Source organism: Nuphar pumila, chromosome 4 (assembly GCF_984573655.1).
Source record: "Nuphar pumila chromosome 4, dmNupPumi1.hap1.1, whole genome shotgun sequence".
NCBI lineage: Eukaryota > Viridiplantae > Streptophyta > Magnoliopsida > Nymphaeales > Nymphaeaceae > Nuphar > Nuphar pumila.
Window position 1 is genome coordinate 21,640,663 of NC_143252.1, and position 21,753 is coordinate 21,662,415.

The 21,753-nt window shown below is 38.7% G+C and overlaps 1 protein-coding gene across 1 annotated transcript; it reads right to left on the reverse strand.

Annotated features, from left to right (window-relative positions):
• Nucleotides 1–10,014: 10,014 nt before the first annotated feature.
• LOC149839613 (uncharacterized) lies at nt 10,015–10,950 on the reverse strand. The gene has a single exon (XM_090004903.1). It carries the CDS (start codon nt 10,948–10,950, stop codon nt 10,015–10,017), a length of 936 nt encoding a protein of 311 aa, XP_089861029.1.
• Between the last annotated feature and the right edge of the window lie 10,803 nt (nt 10,951–21,753).

Sequence of the window (21,753 nt, forward strand, 5' to 3'; positions counted from 1 at the left end):
GGTGATCTTAAGTTTCATTTCTGTCAAAAGGTAATATGAATGTTCTACCATGTTTCATAAACACACTAAAGGGGTTATACAAGATATTCGGTGTGGAAGTGGGCCAACATTTCTATTGACAAATAGGGGTTTTTCAAAGAATCACACTTAAAAAGAAATAGATATAATATTTTTTTTACAAACAAAAAATATATTGCGGAGATAGGTTTTGAACTCATGACCTCAGGGTTATGAGCCTTATTCAAAAATTGGTTTTATAAAGGCTAAAATCGAATAACTTATTTTGGCTTTTTGACCCCATATTGTTGGGTGGATCTCAAAAAATATAAAAGATCTCCCTCCAAGCCGTCTGCAATTGGTTAGGTAAGCCAAAAACCTATTAACAAATAGGAACACATTCCCACAAGTTTTCAAAAAATCTAGATTTGTATCATATACGCCCCCCAAATAAAGAGCTTTGAACACATGGAGAAAAGCGCCTAGCCTAGACCTAATCTCAAATAATTTTATTAGGAGCTAGTACACGTCGAAGATTAACGGGGCTAAGCGATCTGCCGAAGCTGTGGGATGTAAAAATGCATCGGTAGAAAAGCGTATGTTTGGTAAAAAGAATAATTTTCTCCCTTTCCATCCCTACCCTCTCATGTCAATCCCACGAGCCACTTTTCTAGTATCAATACCAATGAAAATGAATAAGGTATAATGGAAAAACTACATTTCAAAAAAAAAGATCTATCATATATTTCCATTGTGTGGAATTTATGGTTTCCATTGGTGAAAATCTAATCGCCTTGATTTGAATTTGGTCTTGGTGGCATTGGAAAGATAACGTCTTTATTTGTCTATATTTTTTTTGTTTTTCTTGATTTTCAATGCAGATGACCAAAAAATAGCATAGAACATAAGCTTATTCCAGTCCGAAGAGCATGCTTTTATTTCAGTTTTGGAATTTAGAAACGGAAACTCTAGAAGGATTTTCGATTCTAACTCAAAATAAAAAAGTTACAGTCCTGTGACTTAGCTTTCCAACTACTATAAAAACACAAGTTTTTGATGTCGGATAAGAGATAGAATATTTATGCAAAAAATAATCGCATATTTGAGAAAAAAATTGCATATATTTAGAAATTTTGCATGTGCGAAGGGTAAAAAAAGTTTTCTAAAACTAGATATTTGTGATTTTGAACATGGGAGAGAATAGCAAAAATTGTAGGGCATTTTGAAAAAAATGTGTCAAATTAGTCATACAGTAGAATCATTTTCCGATTCCAAAAAGATGAGTCAAAATCTAATCGCCTTGATTTGAATTTGGTCTTGGTGGCATTGGAAAGATAACGTCTTTATTTGTCTATATTTTTTTTGTTTTTCTTGATTTTCAATGCAGATGACCAAAAAATAGCATAGAACATAAGCTTATTCCAGTCTGAAGAGCATGATTTTATTTCGTTTTGGAATTTAGAAACGGAAACCCTAGAGGGATTTTCGATTCTAACTCAAAATAGAAAAGTTACTGTGACTTAGCTTTCCAACGACTGTAAAAACACAAGTTTTTGATGTCGGATAAGAGATAGAATATTTATACAAAAAATAATCGCATATTTGAGAAAAAAATTGCATATATTTAGAAATTTTGCTTGTGCAAAGGGTAAAAAAGTTTTTCTAAAACTAGATATTTGTGATTTTGAACATGGGGGGAATAGCAAAAATTGTAGGGCATTTTGAAAAAACGTGTCAAATTAGTCATACAGTAGAATCATTTTCCGATTCCAAAAAGATGAGTCATACAAGAGCCACCATCTATTTTTAGAGTGATGTGGCTAAGTGCATGGGATTTGGTTCTCAAGTCTCCTAATGGATTCAATCCATAATTGTCAAACCCAAAGTAACTCACTACAATTAAGTATGACCCATCCCCATTACAAGCAAGGATCCAACCTAATACGGGCTGATTTACAAAACTTTAACCTAAATTACATTGGATGCCAAAACCAAGTACAAGAGCTTGTCCATGGACCCGGAGTAGGTAGGATGTGTATGTATTAGTCCACCCCCTTAATGTTTGCCTTGTCTTCAAGGCAAAGCTTGGAATCCAACTATTTATATAAGATCCGTATATACTATACTAGTATACTAGTCGCAATCTGCCTCAAAATTGGGAATGTAACATTCCCTCCCTCTTTAAGCATGGCAGGCAAAAATCTACGAAAAGTGTGAAAAAAATACATCCTTCACATTTGGCTTATAGCCATATTTGTCTTTAATTGTTTCATGGTGATATGGAGCTGTTTGAGTCCCTCTTAAAGCTCTCAATGGGAGAAATGTGTGCGTATGTTTAGCCGATTTATTCACATGTTTGCCTTGTGATTTTGCATTTTGTTTGCACCCACTATTCACCCCTTCTACACGTACATTTTCAACTATTTTTTACATTTTGAGGTTAAGTGCAAGAACTTTTCTTTCAAGGCTCCTCTTGTACCTTTGCCTTTAAAATAAGAGATGTGCTTTGAGTGGTTGTCCAAAACCTTAGTGTAAGGGCTTTAGCAAATGAATCTCAACATATAGGTCCCACATGATTCGTACCAATTGAACCATCTAATAGCTTCTTCCTCCAAGTGTATTGCACACTTTCTCATGCTCGAGAGTTTGAGCAAATTTAAAGTATTTCTCAACTTTAAAAAGATCCAAATTTTGGGATCTTTTCTGAAAAAATGTAGGGACTTTGAAGCATGTTTGCCTCATTTGAGTCATACCAGCTGAGATATTTGAGTTCTCACAGTGGTTTAACATTAGAAGAATATGGAGTGTTAGCTTGTAGAGGTGCTTTGGTTCCTCCTATATTTGAGAGGGTTTCCAACATACATGCCCAATTTTGTATTTCTGCCTTAAGTTCCTCCATCTGATTAATTTTCTCATCCATTATGGGTCTCAGCCCGGAGTCCTTCAGCCAAATCGTGTGCACCCCAAGTAGTCATAGTTCCCGCTACTCACAAAACTGCAGTGTTATCCTGTAAACTGGTTCTGTCATGAATTTAGGTTGATGAAAAATGGAGTTTCAGGTTAGGATTAAGGATGAGGGTAGCTATGGTCTCAATGTATAGGATGTTGGATAGTCTTGGTGATTTTTCTAAATTTTTTTGTGAAGGTTAGATAAGAAAAAATAGATATACTAAAAGGGTATTGTTCCTGCAACAGAGTACATAATTCTCAATCACCCGAAATAATGTCTAGTAATTTAGCTATTTCTCACAATTAGGAAATCAGATGGGGTTGAGGTTTATGAGGTTGGAAACTAGATACATAAAGATAAACGCTTGCAAATTTTTAGGTTTGCCTGTGGCAGGATTTGGCAGTTCACAAAGTCTTAATTTTAGGCTTTTTCATGACCGTGTTCAGCTGAACAGAGAATCTCTATCAGGACATATAACAAAAAGATGGTGTTTCTGAGGCTACACTAATCAAAATCACTCCAAAAAAAAATTTGTTTGTAACTAGAGAGTAAAAAATCCATAAATTTTTTTAATCCGGAACAGACTTTCCAGTTTCAGATTTATTCTACCAATAGAATAGTAACAGAATTCTGGATCTAAATTTTTCTCCACTTTGCTTGTACTTCTGGCACTCACCAGAACTCCGATTTATAACAAAATTTTATTCTCAACTTCTAGATGCGAACCTCGAATGCATTCCAACTCTTCCAAATCTCAGCCTTTAATTTACATGCAGATTTTTCCTAGTAAGACTATATTTCCGATGTATTTTTGCAGTTCTGTTCTGCCGAAAAACTGAGTAGTCTACAAAGTTTGGTGATTATTCCCACTTCTGTACTCCAATATCAATTTCTTTTTTATCCTGGAAGTATCTACACACTGTTAAGAATCTTTATACCAAATTTGAGCTTCGTTTGACAATAAAAACCCACTCAAATCAATGATGCAAGTTCACTGAAGAATTTAGAAAATAGTCGGAAAAAGCAGAATGATAACCCGAAGCAAATAAGTATATCTCACTACTTTCAACCCTTCAAAACATCCTCAAATTCACCTCAAATCCCTTTCAGATCTTGCATACACTTCATTTTCATCAAAATAAACCCGATGTACTGAAATTTAATACAATCCTTGAATTCAATGACGAAAATAAAATATCTCACCAATTTCATCCAAAGAATGGTGGATCTTGGTGAATCCGCTTGAATCCCATCTAATGTGGTTCACTCAACCTTTGATATGGTATATCCTTACGATCTAAACACGAAGTTTAAAGGCCAAATCTGATGATTCTTCACATGAATTTTTTCAATCTCGTGAAAATCAGTTAGATCCTCCAATCGGCTACACTAATATTTTTGGATTTTGATATAAGAGATGATATTCCTCTATTTTTTCGGTTTTTGATGTAGGAACCATACTCTGATACCAAAATGATTGGATCTAGAGGCTTAGATGATTGAATTTGGTGGAAATAGTGGGAAGACGAAAGTTGGTTAGCTAGAAGTGCTTAATTGAGATGGAGTAGAAGTTAATGAAGTTTATTCTCCACTCTAGTGGTGGAAGGCTAGGGATAAAGAGCCCAATTTTTCCCTAATTAAAGATGAGGATCCTCTCAAAAATAATATCAAGAGAAAAAAAAGCTCAACTCATGATTCCAAATATATGAGCCATACAAGAGCTACCACCTATTTATTGAGTGATGTGGCTAAGTAAATGGGATTTTGATCTAAAGTCTTTTAATGGATCCAATTCACAAGTGTCAAACCCAAAGTAATTCATTACAAGTATAACCTAACCTCATTATAAACAAAGATCCAAACTAATACAAGCCGTTGACCCGAATTACATTGAATGGCCAAAACCAAGCACAATAGCCCATCAGTGGACCCAGAGTGTACATGTATCAATAAAATATAGGGAAAATGAACAAGAAAAAGGATTTTCAGATCAAATTCTAAGAAGTGCAATCTAAGTACGGAAATAACCGTACTGTACGGCAAAAATGACATGTTTTTTGAAACACCTCACAATTTTTAATGTTCTCCATATGTTCAAAATCATAAATATTCAGTTTTCAAAAGTCTTTTTTACCCTTTGCATGTGCGAACTTCTTAAATATATGTGAATTTTCTGTCAAATATGTGACTGTTTTCTACAAAACAGTCTCTATACTCATATTTGTATCTCTTCGATCTGACATCAAAAACTTGTGTTTTTACCGTCGTTGGAAAGCTTAGACACATGCCTATAATTTTTCTGTTTTAAGTTGGAACCGAAATGTAAAACCTGTAAATTTTTAAGAGAAAATAAATAAAGGAATTGCTTTATTTCGAGTTAAAGATATGTTTTCATCTATTGTTGTCAATTTTATGTGTTTTATATGTTTAATTTTATCTTTCTGACAAAGAAGGGTAAAATGGTCATTTCAATAATGATGGTAAATAAAATATTATTAAAATATTTAATTTAATCATTTTAATGAGTCACAAACCCATTTAGGTGTCTTTGAGGCATTTCAAACTTAACAAGATACATTTTATGGTACTAGAATAATTTTGTAACAAGATAAAAAATTAGTTTCGAAAATATTTTAATTTAATAAATTATTGTTTTAAAACCAAATTTTGTCTAAGACTATGAACCACCAAGTAGTCTTGGTTTTAGTGATTTTTATTTTATGTACTTTATTTATTTCATTATGTAGATTTTCTTTTCCCTTTGTATTGTATAAATCATTTTTCTTTTTTTATTATTTAGTTATTTAGGTCCCTCGAGTTGAGCCTGAACTAGACCTAAACCGGGTCCGATCCAGACCCGATGACTCCCCCATAATAGAAGCCCTAACAAAAACCCCCATTCGCGTTTTTGTTTCATCTTTTCCTTTCCCACGCAACTGCTTGAGCGTTTATGGTTTCCCTCTTCCCTTCCCTGTCCACAGACAAGTCGGAGTTGCGCCGTCGCCGACCTCCATTGGCTGACACCATCCTCCCTCTTCCCTTCCCTGTCCACAGACAAGTCGGAGTTGCGCCGTCGCCGACCTCCATTGGCTGACACCATCCTCCCTCTTCCCTCACTCCATCTCTGTCGCCACCATCGTGACCCACCGTGATGCCTTCTCCCCTTCTCCGTATGCAGCCTTGTTGGAGCAGTGTCGTCACCGACACCCCTACCAGCCGAAGGGCACCACCATTATGGGTCGTCCCCGACCTCTTCCCTCTGATGCCATCTTCCCCTTCTTCCCTCTTTTCTCCCTCCTTTCTTCTTCTCCCCTTCATTTTCTCCTTCATCCTGTTCGAGCGCCAACCATCGGGAGTCGCAAACCAACCACTGCTAGAGTTTTCGCCGTCTGTGATGGTTCGTCGGTGAGTCCATTTCTGAATTCCCCTTTCTTCGTTTCTTCTTTCTTTTATTTCTATGGCTTTGAGAATCCTTCCTTCTTCTGACATCTATGGTTCAATTTTCACTCTCTAGCTTTTACTGATTTTTCTATACAGTAGGAGGGCAGAGCAAAGGGCCATATCAGATCATGATCAATCAACATGTATTCATTTGAAAATGATTTACGCTAAATAATATATTAAACTAAAAAGAACTCGACTATGATGCATGCAATAAGTTGAAACTACCTATGAAGCAAATAAAGTGATGTGGTGGTGGTGGGGGGGAGGGAGAAGCAAATCGTACGATCCGCTTTCGATGGGGGGGGGGGGGGGGGAAGCAAACCGTACGATCCGCTTTCGATGGAGGGGTTAAGAAAAATACATGAACTTTTCTCTGGGCTGCACGTACCTCTGGTGATGAGGACAAGGAGAAGCAAACAATAGCAGGGATTAGAAGCAAGACGAAACAAGAAGAAAAGAAAGAACCGACCAAGAGTGAAATGGGAGAAGAAGAGAAGAGGGGGAGGGAGACAAAGGTCTGCGTTTTCCAAGAGAGAATACTTGGGCTGCAACTGAAAAAGTATTATTTATACTAAAATTCTAGGTTACATGATTTTTTGAGAAAGTCTGAATAGTTTTTAAAAATTCCAAAAAGGGTCTTCTTCTAAAAACATGTTTTTTTTTCAAAAAGGAAAACTTCTAAACTAATTAAAATTAGTAAATAACACTCCTCATCTAACTAAGCTACAAATTAGAAAATTCTAAACTAACTAAAACTCTGAAAAATGCAGGAAAAGATTTACAAACGCGATTTTTTCTTTATTTTCAATTTAAATGCAGTTTCTCGGAAATACTGACTGGGTTTTTAATGCAAATTTTTTATGAATCATGCATAAAAATATATGTATAAAATGCAAAATATATGCATGATCAACAACCCATAAAAGCTTCTGAAAATACATGCATACAAAAGCAATAAAAAAATAAATAAACAAGAGGATACAAACTAACACCAAGATTTGCATGATTCACTCACTAAGAGCAAGCAAGATTCCACTATCAATAAAGAGGTCATAAGAGGAGTACAAGATTAGAGATGAACAACCTTACCTCCCCAATCTGATGAACACCCAACACTCTACAAGCAACAACCCTACCAAAAGAGACAGCCACAATGTATTCTCACCTCCATATATGTAATCTGGTGAGATTTGTAATGGAAAACACCTTAGAGCCCTAGGGTATGGATGTGAAAAGCTTTCGAAAGCAAATCCCCTTCTCAACTTCTGCAATGAGAAAAGGCTACCATTAAGCATAAGGACGTCTCACATTTTCTTCTTATTGTGAATATACCTCAAATAACCAAAATACCCTCCAACAAAGAGGAAAAAGGACTTAAGAGAAAAGATGAGTGATTGATATCACCTTACAATTGACTGTAGAAAACATATTTCCTCCACATATAGGGTTATTGGGATATGGGATCCAAAAATATGTGAACTTTCATGTGAATAGAGCATTTGCAGATTTTTTTCACAAATGCAGCTCTAGAGATGTGTTTGGCATGGTCCATTTGCTAAGAATCAATACTTGGATTGTGCTTTTTTTAATGAAAAAAGATGATTGTTTGAAGCTTGAATACTTAAGAAAAATTGTAACCATTGATTTTTTAGTCCAAAAAAAAAAACTTAAAATGTAATCAAACGAAGCAAGATTTGGTCCCTATAAGACCAAGAATATAGATCACATCAGTATAATCATATTAAAAAAAAAATCACCGAAATCTAGGCACACATGAAAGTTCACGCATTTTTGGTGCACATGTTTGAGTAACCCCATCTCTCTCTCTCTCTCTCTCTCTCTCTCTCTCTCTCTCTCTCTCTCTCTATATATATATATATATATATATATATATATATATATATATATATATATATATAATGCTAGTTAATGTACAAAATTATTAAGATGAAAATTCTATAGTATTGACTCAATCTGACCATATAGATGTGCTCAACATAGTGTTTAAGGATCAGACCTTTGATCGTGGTTTTCTGGCACACGAATATGTAGGCCATTGTTTTTTAAGTCTTAGAAAACCTACTTATGTGACACAATACATTATTCAAAAGTCGTTTTCTACTAAACAAACCAACTACATCACAACTTCATTAGTGTGTGATAAATATTTGTTACTGTCGATAGTATGTATGATCTAGTTGAAAAATCATATCCACTCAATCCGACCTGTTAGATGTGTTTAACATGTTTTGTTTTCTAGGAAAAACAATGTAAAAATAATAAGTTTTTTATTCTTGAAATTTTCAAGTGGGCTGTTAATTTTTTAAGCCCTTGAAAAACATGCTTACATTTTACAAATACATGCTTGAAAATCTATTTCCTACTAATTAAACTATGTAGATCATATATGTAAGGTCAGGTCCACAAAAAAAATTTGCAAAAAAGTTGAAATAAATGATGTTTTCTAACAGATTGTATTGTATGTACAAACTACTATATATATATAGATAGATAAAAGAAAAGTGGTAGTTGTTTAATCCATAGTTGCTTAAACGAAATGCACGCGTGCTGAGCGTTCATCGTGCATGCGTGATGGATGCTCAGCGCTTTTTGGGCATAAACGTGGAAAAAGCACTTTTAGCAGCACTTTGAAAGCGGCGTTAAAGGGTTGTTTTTTGCACTTTTTCATGTTTTTTTTTCACAATTTTTGTGTTTTTTGCGTGCTGATCGTCCATCAGGCTCGCGATGGTCTGTCAAAGAGCGTGAGTTCAGGTAGCAAAAGTTGATTTTGACGGAATGCTTGCTATGCATAAACGCAAGCCAAATCCATGATTCGTCCAACCTATCTGATTCGTGCTGCTCCGAAGTATTACCGTCGTTAATGGCACAGAATCCGAAGCTCTACAAATCAAACTGAAACAGCAGACTGGTCAGTTAGCTGGGCTTTGGCCGATCACGGTGGAAGATTTGGGCTGGTGGTATATCAGTGTCAATGGAACCGATCCATGCTTCAACTCCAGGTCAAGTGCTTTCAAAGGCGTGGGGCTAGGATTGATGTAAAAACCTTTGAGACCGTGGCTCCAGATCATGTAGAATCTAATCAAGTTCGTTAACGCGCCGGTGTTTCAATTCAACCCACTACTAATACATGCATCCAAGTTCATTCGACGAGGACAAGTACCTAACAAACACGGCACGTCCATGCCATTTGGGTGAAAGCGCATCAGTAGCAGCACTGCCACCAAAACAACAACCCGACTTAGTCGACGAAAACCACCATAGTCCGGGTCACAGACAAGCCCTCTTTAGGTCGTCCCAATCCGTAATCCACTTCAAGCATTGACCCCGGACCCGGACCGAAGTCTATGTTAAAACAACCCCAAAAAGTATCATTTTTTTTTACTGTCACCCATGTATCTAGGATTGCCGAGCCACTTTTTGATTGTTGTTCTTTACCTTGAGAGTCTCTCGAAGTGCACACACAGGCATTCAAGTAAAACAAAAAGAAACAGTCAACAAAACGAAAACCAAGATTAACCAAAAAAAAAATCTCATTATTAATGGCTATAACTCCGCAATTAATATACGTGAAGAACAATTGACTACTTGAGAGGTCTCTGACGTCAAAAGCCCATCCTGCTCTTCCAAAAGTAGGCCTCGGGGGAGAGCCCCACGCTGGGCAGTCTGGGCTCCGACTTACACCGCGTCAACACCGCACGCTCCCCATCTTTCCCCATCCCCGAAATGCCCTCGTTCGTCTCTCCCTCCCTTTGCTTCCTTCTGCCGTCCGTCGATGCCCTCCCCACATCCAATATCGGCGGCGGTGGTCGTCGGCCGAGCCCACCTTTTTCTTTCTCCCTCTCCTCACTCTCACCACCACCCTTCATTCCCGCCTTCTCGTTCTGCACTTGTTCGCCTTTCGGGTTAACGACGGGAGACTCCCACAAGCGGTTTGCCGGAGACGAGTCTCTCAACGGCGCCGATCGGCACCTCATCAGCAGCAGCGCGTTCTTCGGTGGCTCCACCTCCCTCGCCTCTCCTCCTCCACCACTTCTTTCTCCATCCTCCTTCGCTTCTCTCGTCTTTAATTCATCATTCTCTGTGGGGACGACCGCGCCGACCCTCTCCCTCTCGTCGTCGTCCTCCTCTCTCGCCTGTTTATGCGAGGCGTCGTGGATGGCCGTCATGAACCTGCGCCATACGGTCCCGTGGACCCCGGGATTTGACTTTCCGGTGGGTCTTCCGGCGAAACAGCGGCAGAAGACCGGGAACTTCCCGCGGGTGGTGGTGGCGGTGGCTGCGGCGGAGGAGGAGCAGGAGGAGGGTTTCTTCTTCCTGACGCGAACCTGGCCGATGCAGGTGACCTTGGGGGAGGAGGGCTCCTGCGTGGTGGTGGCCTCGTAATTGGGGGCCCTCCTCCTGAGGAGGGAGAAGGTGGGCCTGGACCGAGCCCTTCGGCTGCCACCATGCAGCCTCAGCCTCCTGATCAGCAACGGCGTCGGCGGGTACTTATTCTCCGTCCGACTGGGGCTCTGGATCGGCTTCGACGACAGCTTCATCGATGATGGTTTCTATGGGAAACACAAAGATCTCTCTCTCTCTCTCTCAAGTGGGGATTGATTGTGGAGGAAGGAGTTCAGTGGAAAAGACAGTAACTGCAAATGCTCAGTGTTTTTTTTTTTTTTTTTTTCTCAGTGTTTTCTTTTGTGGGGTTTGAAAGTTTCAGAATTTGGATGGTTCAAATGGGAGAAGGTCGGTCAAGTAATCCTGAGAGTCTCATCTGATTTTTTTTGGTGGGTGGTGTTTTTTTTAATGTTTTCTCTCTCATGGTGCGACGAGGATGAAATACTGTAGAGAGAGAGAGAGAGAGAGAGAGAGAGAGAGAGAGAGAGAGACGATACGAATAAAGTAGTGATACAAAAAAAATAATGGGTGGAACCGTGGAAGAGATGATGTTGTCGATGATGATGACGCAAGCATGTGGTAGGTGGTCGCGGGTGGTCGCCTACTCACATAAGAGAAGTGCAATAGGGCGTAATTTGTTTTTCCTGATTGGCGCTTAGTTTTCAGCAAAATTAAAAATTGATATTCATTGCTCTCTCTCTCTCTCTCTCTCTCTCTCTCTACTTCAAGTCTCTCTTTTAAAGATGAACTCATTTATGGAAGGCAATAAAATAAAATATAGAGGGGCAAATAAAAGATCACCTTATTTTTGTATATTTTTATTCCTGAAGATAAAACGGTAAGATTTTTCTGCCAACCCAAGATAGGGTAGCAGCAACTGTGTTTAATTTCAAAAAATTTTGTTTTTGATTCATATAACAAAGTTGTTGACCCTTTTTGCAAATTTCTAAAAGCTATGTGCATTTTTTAATTATACCAAAACGTTAGTCCCCATTTTGAAAATTTCCCAAAAGGTTAAAGACTGAAAAGGAAAAGGAAAAACTAGTAAAAAACGCTGGTCGGTTTTAATGTTTACAAGTCCTTCCTTGCCTCTTTGAATTTCTGCAACGGATTCTTACTGTATTTGTTTATGGCAAACTGTCAAACGTAATTAACCCTGATATTCTCTCCCAAGGTGCATCATAATGACCAGCATGCCCTCTATAATTGGATCCTGTTCGGTTTTCACAACCATGCAAGTGGAGGACGCAGCCTTTGGTTGGATCCAGGTTGATCCGGATCCACACCCACACAGGGATCCTATCCGAATTGAGTAGGATCCACTAACTTATGATCCCTATATGTTTCAAAATGAAGGGATTGTGCAGCTTAAAGTCATGTCTAATCTCAGAAAACTTACAGACAAAACATGTGAATCTTTGGTTGGAGAGAGACCCGGATCAGAACCACCCTATTCAATAACTCTTAAAAGTACTATGGGCTTGTTTGATGGCTTGTTCAGGATTGGACGAAATTAACAAACAAAACGAATAGAACACCCATTATGTTCGTGTCCGTTGTTTGATGATGATGGTGTGTTGGTGACACACCAAAACCTGGTTAAAACTTGGGTACCTGAAAAAAGCACCCCCCTAAGTTTGCTACTTGGGGTGTTGATAGGATTCAGGCGGATTCCGAATCCGAAATGCAAACAGTATATCTGAATAAGATCCAAAGAGGTTAGATTGAATCGAATATATGAAATGCATGTGGTAGTACTGAATCTGAAAAAATAGAATAAAACATGCTACTTACATGTAAAAACTGCTTTCGGGACAGATTTTTGTTCGGATCACCTACAAATCTGAATTAAAATGTTGATCCAAAACTAACCCGAATCCGAAAGTGATATTATTGATTAGATCCAAATCCGATCCAAATCTACATTCAGATTTTACTTAAAGGGTCCATGTCCGAAAAAAAAAAACATGTCGAACTCGGATCCGATATCTTAATATATCCGATCTGTTTGCAGCTCTGTTTGCAACGTGGTTTATGGGGCTCCCCCTCCTCTCAACTTTCAACTCTCTCTCTTTCTCTCTCCCCTTCCCTCACCTCCCTATACACCTCATATGAGTCCGGCCATTTTCTGGCCGGCCACCAACAAGAAAGTAGTCGGACTAGTACCACCCCCGAAAAATATGTTTCTTTGGATTCGTTTTCTCCATTGGTGGTCGCTGGCCGGCCAATTTTTGGCCAACCATAATTTTTTTATTTTTTAAATGTTTTTGACATGGCGAACCATTTTTCCAACCAGCCATTGGCCAGAAAATGGCTGGCCATCCATTCCCTCTTTTTTGGGGTTTTTCCATATAGTTAATTGATGGCCTACCATTTTTCGGCCAGCCACCTGCAGGAAAATGGTCTGGCCAGTCTTGCCCAGCAAGGGAGACACCAGCCAGCCATTTTCCGACCGGTGGTTGGCCGTGAAATGGCAAGCTATTTTTTCTTTGTTTTTTTGGGTTTTCTGTGACCAAAAGCTTAAAAACCAGGTTTTTGGCCACTCAAACAGTCCAACAGAATTGGTTTTTGACAAACTAGCTTTACCAAAAACCTGGATTAAAGCAAAACCTGAGTTGGTTAAAACCCAGATTTTGGTCCCTGTCATCTAAATGGCCCCTCCAGAGTGGTTGCAATTGCTTGGCTGGAATGAGATTAAGACCCGATACCCCAAATTGCCAAACCCTCCCCTCTATTTTTCTATTTTATTTTTTGGCTCAAAGAATTATGGGAAAGCTTCTTATTTTGACCAACATTTTATCTTTACACTGTTTGGGTTTAGACTTTCATGAGCATGTCATTTTCTTGGTTGATGGAAGCCCATGAGTCCTCAAACGGATTCGGACCAAATTAGGCCAAGATGAACAAGGGCCCATCCTTATCGTTTGTAGCCCTTTCCAATCTTGTGCTGACAATGCCATAGTTACCAGGAAACGCAATGGATACAAGAAGTGATATGCCAAAAAATTTGTATGAAACGGGAAACAGGTTACAGTTGTGAAGCGATTATTCAAGTGCATGAAAATTAGAAGGAAAACACATAGAAAGCAAGCAAAAGCAAATAAAAATGACATGAATAGAAATATAAAAATCATGCAAAACCAACTTGTAAATTTGTTATAAAACTATATTGTTTTTTAATATGACAAACATAGAAAGTTAGAGGAAAGCAAGTGGAAAGTGACAAGAAGGAAGAGTGAAACGTCAAGGAAGCTAAAGAAAATAAATTTCAAAAAACCAAACAGACTTTTCACTTAAGGAAATTGAGTTTTCCATAATTTGAAAGCCGGTTTCCTAAAGTTTTCTCTTCTTTCGAGAAAGCGAGGAATTTTCTACTTTCGAAACAAACCCTATATAGCAAGAAGCTTCCCCTAACCATGGACAATAATAATACAGTTAGTAGGGTCCATTTATATGTCAATGAATCAGATTTTATCCGGTAAACCAAAGTATTCGAGAGTTTTTTTTTTTTTAATTCGACGAATATCGGAATCAGCTTACATGTAAAAAAGAGGATGTGGCATGAGATTCACCATCCAGTTATGAGTCCGAATTTGAATCTGTTTAATTAGCCTGATTAGACGAATATGGTATTGGCCACATCCGATTTGAATCTGAACTCTTAACATCGGAAGTCTATTTTAGCTTTTGGGATCGGGGCTAGTCTGATCCAAATGGCAATTGAGTCAGATTCAATGACATTTGGATCAGATCTAGATTCAGTCACACTGAGGTATAAGAACCGAGGTCAAGTCCATCTACTGAAGTAATCATCAATCCTTTAGTTGATGTGGATGGGAGGATGATCAGTTAAGCCATCCCTATCCATTAGCTAAGGCAATCAAGGCCTGGATTGGACTGACATTGGTGGGTCCTAATTAATTGTCCCCTCTTTCTTTCTTTTTTTTTGTCCAATATCCTGGACCATCTCCAGGCCAACCCGAAGTGCCAAACCTATACCTTTGACAGTGGAAACGTCTACCACAGGCAGAACATGTTGAAATCTCAAGCTTCACCAAGGTGAGTTTTTTATTTTATTTTCTTGGATAGTTCATGGGAAACCCCCCTCCATCACCTACTGCACAGTAACTGGCCTCCGGTTGGTCAAACCCTTGAGGTTCCCCCCTGCCCACCCAAGAGTATAACCAGCTTCTTCACCAAGGCGAGTTGATAAGCTTAAAACAGGTAGAAAAACCTTTTAAAATCTTATAAACTCGATTTTCAGGACGTTTTACCTTTAAAATCGTGTCCTCAACCAAGGATGTAGGCCCACTAAATGACTCGGTTCTAGATGAGGATTCCATCATCATCATCATCAATAAAAAAACGTAGATTTCCTGTAAAGGGTGAAGAAGCGACCACCACTGATTTGATGTATAATTTCATGCACGTCTCTCTGTCTCTCAGCCCAATATCCATAAAGTCTCTTCTATATACCAAGCTTGGTTGTGTTCAGGTGTATACTTACTAGTTCTTTTCTTCCTATTCTGGTCTCACCAGCAGACTCAGAACACATAAAAAATTGATTACTTTTTAATGTACTCTAGACTCGCTTTAATTTCCATTGCTTCACACATAAGGACGTTTGTTGAGTACCTCCTTCTTGGGTTCTCGCACCCACATATTAGCTTGACAACCATACCTAAAACTTTACTATCCCTGGAGCATACAGTACAAGTTTGTACTTCTAACCTTTGGAACAGGATTAAAGGCATGCTTGGTTCATACAAAAAAAAAAACAGTCTAAGTAGTGGGGCCTTCCGTTCCAATAATATTGCATTTTTGTCCATGGGTTCGTGGAATTGAAAGCCACCCGAAAGATAGACTTGGTAATTCCATTGGTAGTGAGCCTGGGACTTTTAATTTCCCGGTTAACTTTTAGAGGGTGTTTGATGCTGCTGAAAGTTTCTTCTCAAAGGGGAAGCTTTCAGTTTTTGTGGGCTCACACACGCTATCAAATAGGGAAGGAAAACCTGTTTGCTTTTTTGAATTGGTGGGAGGTTTTTCTTCCCATTTTTCAAGGACCCAGTGACTTTTTCCACCAGATTAAGTTGTCCTTAGTGATTACTTTATCCTCACAGTTAAACATGTCCTTAAGACAATTATTAGTAAGAATTAGGAAAAGGCAGTTTTTTTTTTGTTTTTTTTCACATACAAAAAAACCAACTAAACTGCTGACGGCTATGTTTGGATTTTGAGCCTTGGCAGAAATGAAAAACTGTTATGTTGGTTGGGACTGCACATGGGAATCGGAGGCCTGATTGAAGGGACAACAATGGAGGGGAGAGGGTTTGTGTACCAGAGAGAGAGAGGGTTGCGGGTTATCCTTAGGAAGAGTCCTAAGAAACCAAGTTTTCTTCCAAGGAAGGAGATCAACCTCACCAAAAGGTAAGTCAAAAGATAATTTACTAATTAGCTCTTAAATAACAACTTAACACCATACCTAAATAGAAAAAACAATATGAAAGTAGAAAATAAAGTAAAAAGGAAAACAACCCAAGGAGGAGAAAATCATTTGGATGTCCCTATCAAAGGGTTTTTTTCCTCCATATGTACTACCCCTTATCCTAACCCAATATTCTCACTTACACCCATATGGATCTGCAAACCCATTCATCTAATAGGGATGTCAAGATACAACCTACTTAAGCTAACGGGGTCGGGATGCTATCAATCCTACCCTCTTCAAATCAGCTTTGTCCTCAAGGCTAAAACTTTGGATAACATTTCAGAAGTTGATCCTCAATCTCCCAGGTGACCTTTACGAACTCGAACTCACTCCATTGAACCAAGACTTCAGTAGTGATCCTTCTGTTGATACGACACTATCTTTTCTCTAGAACTCATGTAGGGCTGGGCTAGACCAAGTTCTTCATATTTGTCAAGGTAGTTGTCTCCTCTAGAGGGTTTCCTACATATGGTTTGAGGTGAGAAATATGAAACACTGGATGTATCTGTGCCTCAGGTGGGAGCTATAGTTTGTATGCAACTTCCTCGATTCGTTATAGAATTGGATATGGTCCACAGAATCTTGGGGCAGGTTTGTGATCCCTGGGGATTTAAGTAGAACCCAGTCTCTTAATTGGAACTCCATGTCTCGCCTTTTCTTGTCTTGTTTTTGTTTTATTCGATGTTCAACAGTTTATAGTTGCAGGCGCAATCTCTTGAAGAGCTGATCTTGTTCTAGTAGAACGAATTTAACCAATGTCCTAGCAGTTTTGTCTGAATACTAGACTATGGATGGGAGATGTCGTCCATTCAGGGCTTCAAATGGGGTAATTTTGATTGATGAGTGTAGACCTATGTTGTATGACCACTCTGCCTAGGGTAGAATTCAGACACACTATATGGGTCTATCACCTATAAATGTCTACATGTATGTCTTCAAACATCTATTCAAGACCTCTGTTTGTCCATCTGTCTGTGGATGGTAGGAGGTGCTCATGGCTAATTGGATACCCTGGAGTTTAAAAAACTTTGTCCAGTAGGTACTCAAGAACACTGAGTCTTGGTCGCTAATAGTGACTCGAGCTATTCCATGGAGTTTGAATATTTGTTGTGTGAAGGCATTTGCCACGATTTGGGCCATGTAGGGTTGAGCCAAGACTATAAAATGATTGTACTTTGTGAGTCAGTCCACTATCATCAAAATCATAGTGTCCATTGGCTGGAGGGAGTTCATCCATGAAATTCATTGATATTTCTTCTCATACCTACATGGGAATCGGAAGGGGTTGTAATAATCCTATTGGTGAGACTGTCTCATATTTGACCCACTGACAAGTGTCACATTAGTGGACAAACTCCCTCACTGCCCTCTTAATGTTTGACCAATCTAAGTAGTGGGGCCTTCCATTCCAATAATATTGTGTTTTTGTCCATGGGTTTGTGGAATTGAAATCCACCCGAAAAATAGACTTGGTAATTCCATTGGTAGTGAGTCTGGGACTTTTAATTTCTCGGTCAACTTTTAGAGGGTGTTTGATGCCACTGAAAGTTTCTTCTCAAAGGGGAAGCTTTCAGTTTTTGTGGGCTCACACACGCTATCAAATAAGGAAGGAAAACCTATTTGCTTTTTTAATTGGTGGGAGGTTTTTCTTCCCATATTTCAAGGACCCAGCGACTTTTTCCACCAGATTAAGTTGTTCTTAGTGATAACTTTATTCTCACAGTTAAACATGTCCTTAAGACAATTATTAGTAGGAATTAGGAAAAAGCAGTTTTTTTTTTGTTTTTTTTTTCATATAAAAAAAACCAACTAAACTGCTGACGACTATATTTGGATTTTGAGCCTTGGCAGAATTGAAAAATGGTTATGTTGGTTGGGACTGCACATGAGAATCTGAGGCCTAATTGAAGGGACAATAATGGAGGGGAGAGGGTTTGTGTACTAGAGAGAGAGGGTTGGGGGTTATCCTTAGGAAGAGTCCTAAGAAGCCAAGTTTTCTTCTACGGAAGGAGATCAAACTCAACAAAAGGTAAGCCAAAAGATAATTTACTGATTATCTCTTAAATAACAACTTAACACCATACTTAAATGGGAAAAACAACATGAAAGTAGAAAATAAAGTAAAAAGGAAAACAACCCAAGAAGGAGAAAATCAAGTTTGACGTCCCTATCAAAGGGGGATTTTCCTTCATATTCTTCTCATTTTGCCCCTTAGGTGGTGCTAATCCCATAAATAGATAGATATGTCCCTTGAGAAACCTGATATTGCATCTAAGACTGTCTGTCCCTACACATTCTTTGAATAGCATGTCTTCGTTCTTTTATTTGCATATGATTGTACTACTACTTATCCTAACCCAATTCTCACTTACCCATATGGATTTGCAGACCCATTCATCTAATAGGGATGTCAAGATACAACCTACTTAAGCTAACTGAGTCGGGATGCTATCAATCCCACCCTCTTCAAATCAGCCTTGTCCTCAAGGCTAAAACTATGGATAACGCTCCAGCAGTTGATCCTCAGTCGCTCAGGTGGCCTTTACAAGCTCAAAGTCACTCCACTAAACCAGGACCTCAGTAGTGATCCTTTCGTTGATACAACACCATCTTTTCTCTAGAACTCATGTAGGGATGGGATAGACCAACTTCTCCATATCTAGCAAGATAGTTGTCTCCTCTACAGGGTTTCCCATTTATGGTTTGAGGTGGGAAATATGGAACACTGGATGCATTTGTGCCTCAGGTGGGAGCTATAGTTTGTATGCAACCTCCTCGATCCGTTATAGAATTGGATATGGTCCATAGAATCTTGGGGCAGGTTTGTGAACCCTGGACTTTCTCAGGGATAGTTGTCTGTGAGGAGGGGATTTATGTAGAACCCAGTCTTCTACTTGAAAGTCCTTGTCTTGCCTTTTCTTGTCTTGTTGTTGTTTCATTCGATGTTCAACAGTTTATAGTTGCAGATACAATCTCTTGATGAGCTAATCTCGTTCTAGGAGAACGAATTTAACCAACTCTACTCTAAAAGTTTCATCTGCATACCAAACTATGGATGGGGGATGCCGTCCATACAGGGATTCAAATGGGGTAATTTTGATTGATGAGTGTAGAACTATGTTGTATGACCACTTTTCTCAGCATAGAATTTAGACCCACTATCTGGGTCTATCACCTATAAAGGCCTGCATGTATGTCTCCAAACATCTATTCAAGACCTCTGCTTTTTCATCCGTTTGTGGATGGTAGGAGGTGCTCATAGCTAGTTTGATGCCGTAGAGTTTAAAAAACTTTGTCTAGCAGGTACTCAAGAACACTAAGTCTTGGTCGCTAACAGTAACCCGAGGCATTCCATGGAGTTTGAATATTTGTTGTACGAAGGCATTTGCCACGGTTTGTGCCTTGTAGGGTTGAGTCAAGACTATAAAATGATTGTACTCTGTGAGTCGATCCACTATCATCATAATCATAGTGTTTATTGGTTGGACGGAGTCCATCAATGAAATTCATGGATATTTCTTTCCATACCTACATGGGAATCAGAAGGGGTTGTAATAATCCTATTGGTGAGATTGTTTCATATTTGACCTGTTGACAAGTGTCACATTAGTAGACAAACTCCCTCATTCGCCTCTTAATGTTGGATCAGTGTCTACTAATCCAAAAATAAGTCTTTTTGAACCCTTCATCTCCAGCAGTTAAGGGGTTGTTAAAATGCTCCAGAAGTCAGAGAATCAGTATGGACAAATTACATAGAAGTATCTGGCCTTTATCTAGTATAATACCTTCGTTGACCTTATAATTGGCCTGTGACTGGACTCTGAGCTGGTCTCTGAGTGCCGACAATTCTTTGTCCTTAGAGTACTCGTGGATCAAGTCCTCCAAAAAAGAAAAATTTGACCAGAGTGACCATATATATTTCTAGTCCAGATTCATCTCTACGAGACAAGCATATGCGACTCGATTTTCCATGCCTTTCTGGTACTGTATCTCAAAATCATAACCCAATAATTTAGAAATCTATTTGAGTTTTTGGCCATCATGTATGGGTGTAGAGATCATCTACTCTAGCATGAAATTTAAACTCTTGTGGCCAGTCTGAACCCCAAAATGTCAGCCCAAGAGATAAGGCCTTCACTTACTAATGGCCATCATGATGGCCAAAAGCTCCATTCTCATATGTTGAAAGACCCTTCTTATGATCAGATAGGACCTTGTTGAAGTAGGCCAATGGGTGGCCACCTTGGGATAGGATTGCCCTAACACCTCCTCCTAAAGCATTTGTGTCCATAATGAAGATTTCGTGAAAATTGGGGAGGGCTAGCACTGGTGTCGTACTCATAGCCTTTTTTAGGGCATCAAAGGTCATGGTAGCAGGCTCATCCCAGTTGAAGATGTCCTTCTTGAGGAGCCTAGTCAAGGGTTGATTGATATAGGCGTAATTTCTGACAAACTTTCTATAATACCCTATCAGTCTAAGAAATCCCCTCAAGGCTTTGAGATTCTAGGGAAGAGGCCAAGTGACTCTATCAACTCAGGGGTCAACTCTTCCTTAAAAGAAACTATTTTGTTCCAAAAAGAGTCGACTCACATCATTTTAAGATCGACTCTATTACAAACAGGGGTAGACCCTCAAGACTACCAAGAGTTGACTCACAGTAACGGAGTCGATCCTTAGGTCTATTCAACACCCAGTGAATTAACAGGGGTCGACTCATGCATCACAGAGGTCCGCTCATGTACTTCACAGCAATGAGTAGCTTCCGAAACAACACCACAACAGGCGATATTCTCAACAAATTTTTTTTATAATGCAATCACTCAAAAATTTATCGAAACCTACTTCTAACATGAAATACATATGCATTTTCAGGATACATCCATATTTATACCATAAAGAATATGCAAAAGTAAAAGCATACATAAATATGTGAGTTTCCTAGATTCAAAAAAAATCTTTATAAGTATGCAAACTTTCCAAAACTTTAAAGGTTGTCTCAAAGAGCATACAAATCTGAAAGTATATTATATTTTAAACAATATTTCCAAAATATAAGTGGATTTAAAGCCTTCAATAGTATAGAAAAGCATTTCCAAAGTATTCAGAAATCCTTGCTTCCAAGAACACCAAACTCATTTTCAACAATGTGGGTTTTGGGGATTTTCTAAAAAACATATGTTCATAGATTTACAATTGAAAACCCAAGATTTATTTCATCAAAACTTGGTCAAAACATGGGAGAAATATTGTTTGAAATAATGAAAATTCATTCACCCAAATACTTTAGGATCAACCCAAGACTCAGCAAGAGTCGACTCCTGGAACTAGGGGTCGACCCTCATGGGTCTGGGTCGACCCTCAGACAACATTTGTCAACCCTCGGCACTTCTTTAAACCAAATATAGCAGCAGGGGTCGACCCTCCGGAACACGGGTCGACTCCTTTGATACAAGGCCTTATTCGGTCCAG

What these genes read in the sequence shown, in the direction of transcription:
- LOC149839613 (XM_090004903.1), bottom strand. Translation starts at nt 10,950, where the DNA reads ATGAAGCTGTCGTCGAAGCCGATCCAGAGCCCCAGTCGGACGGAGAAT.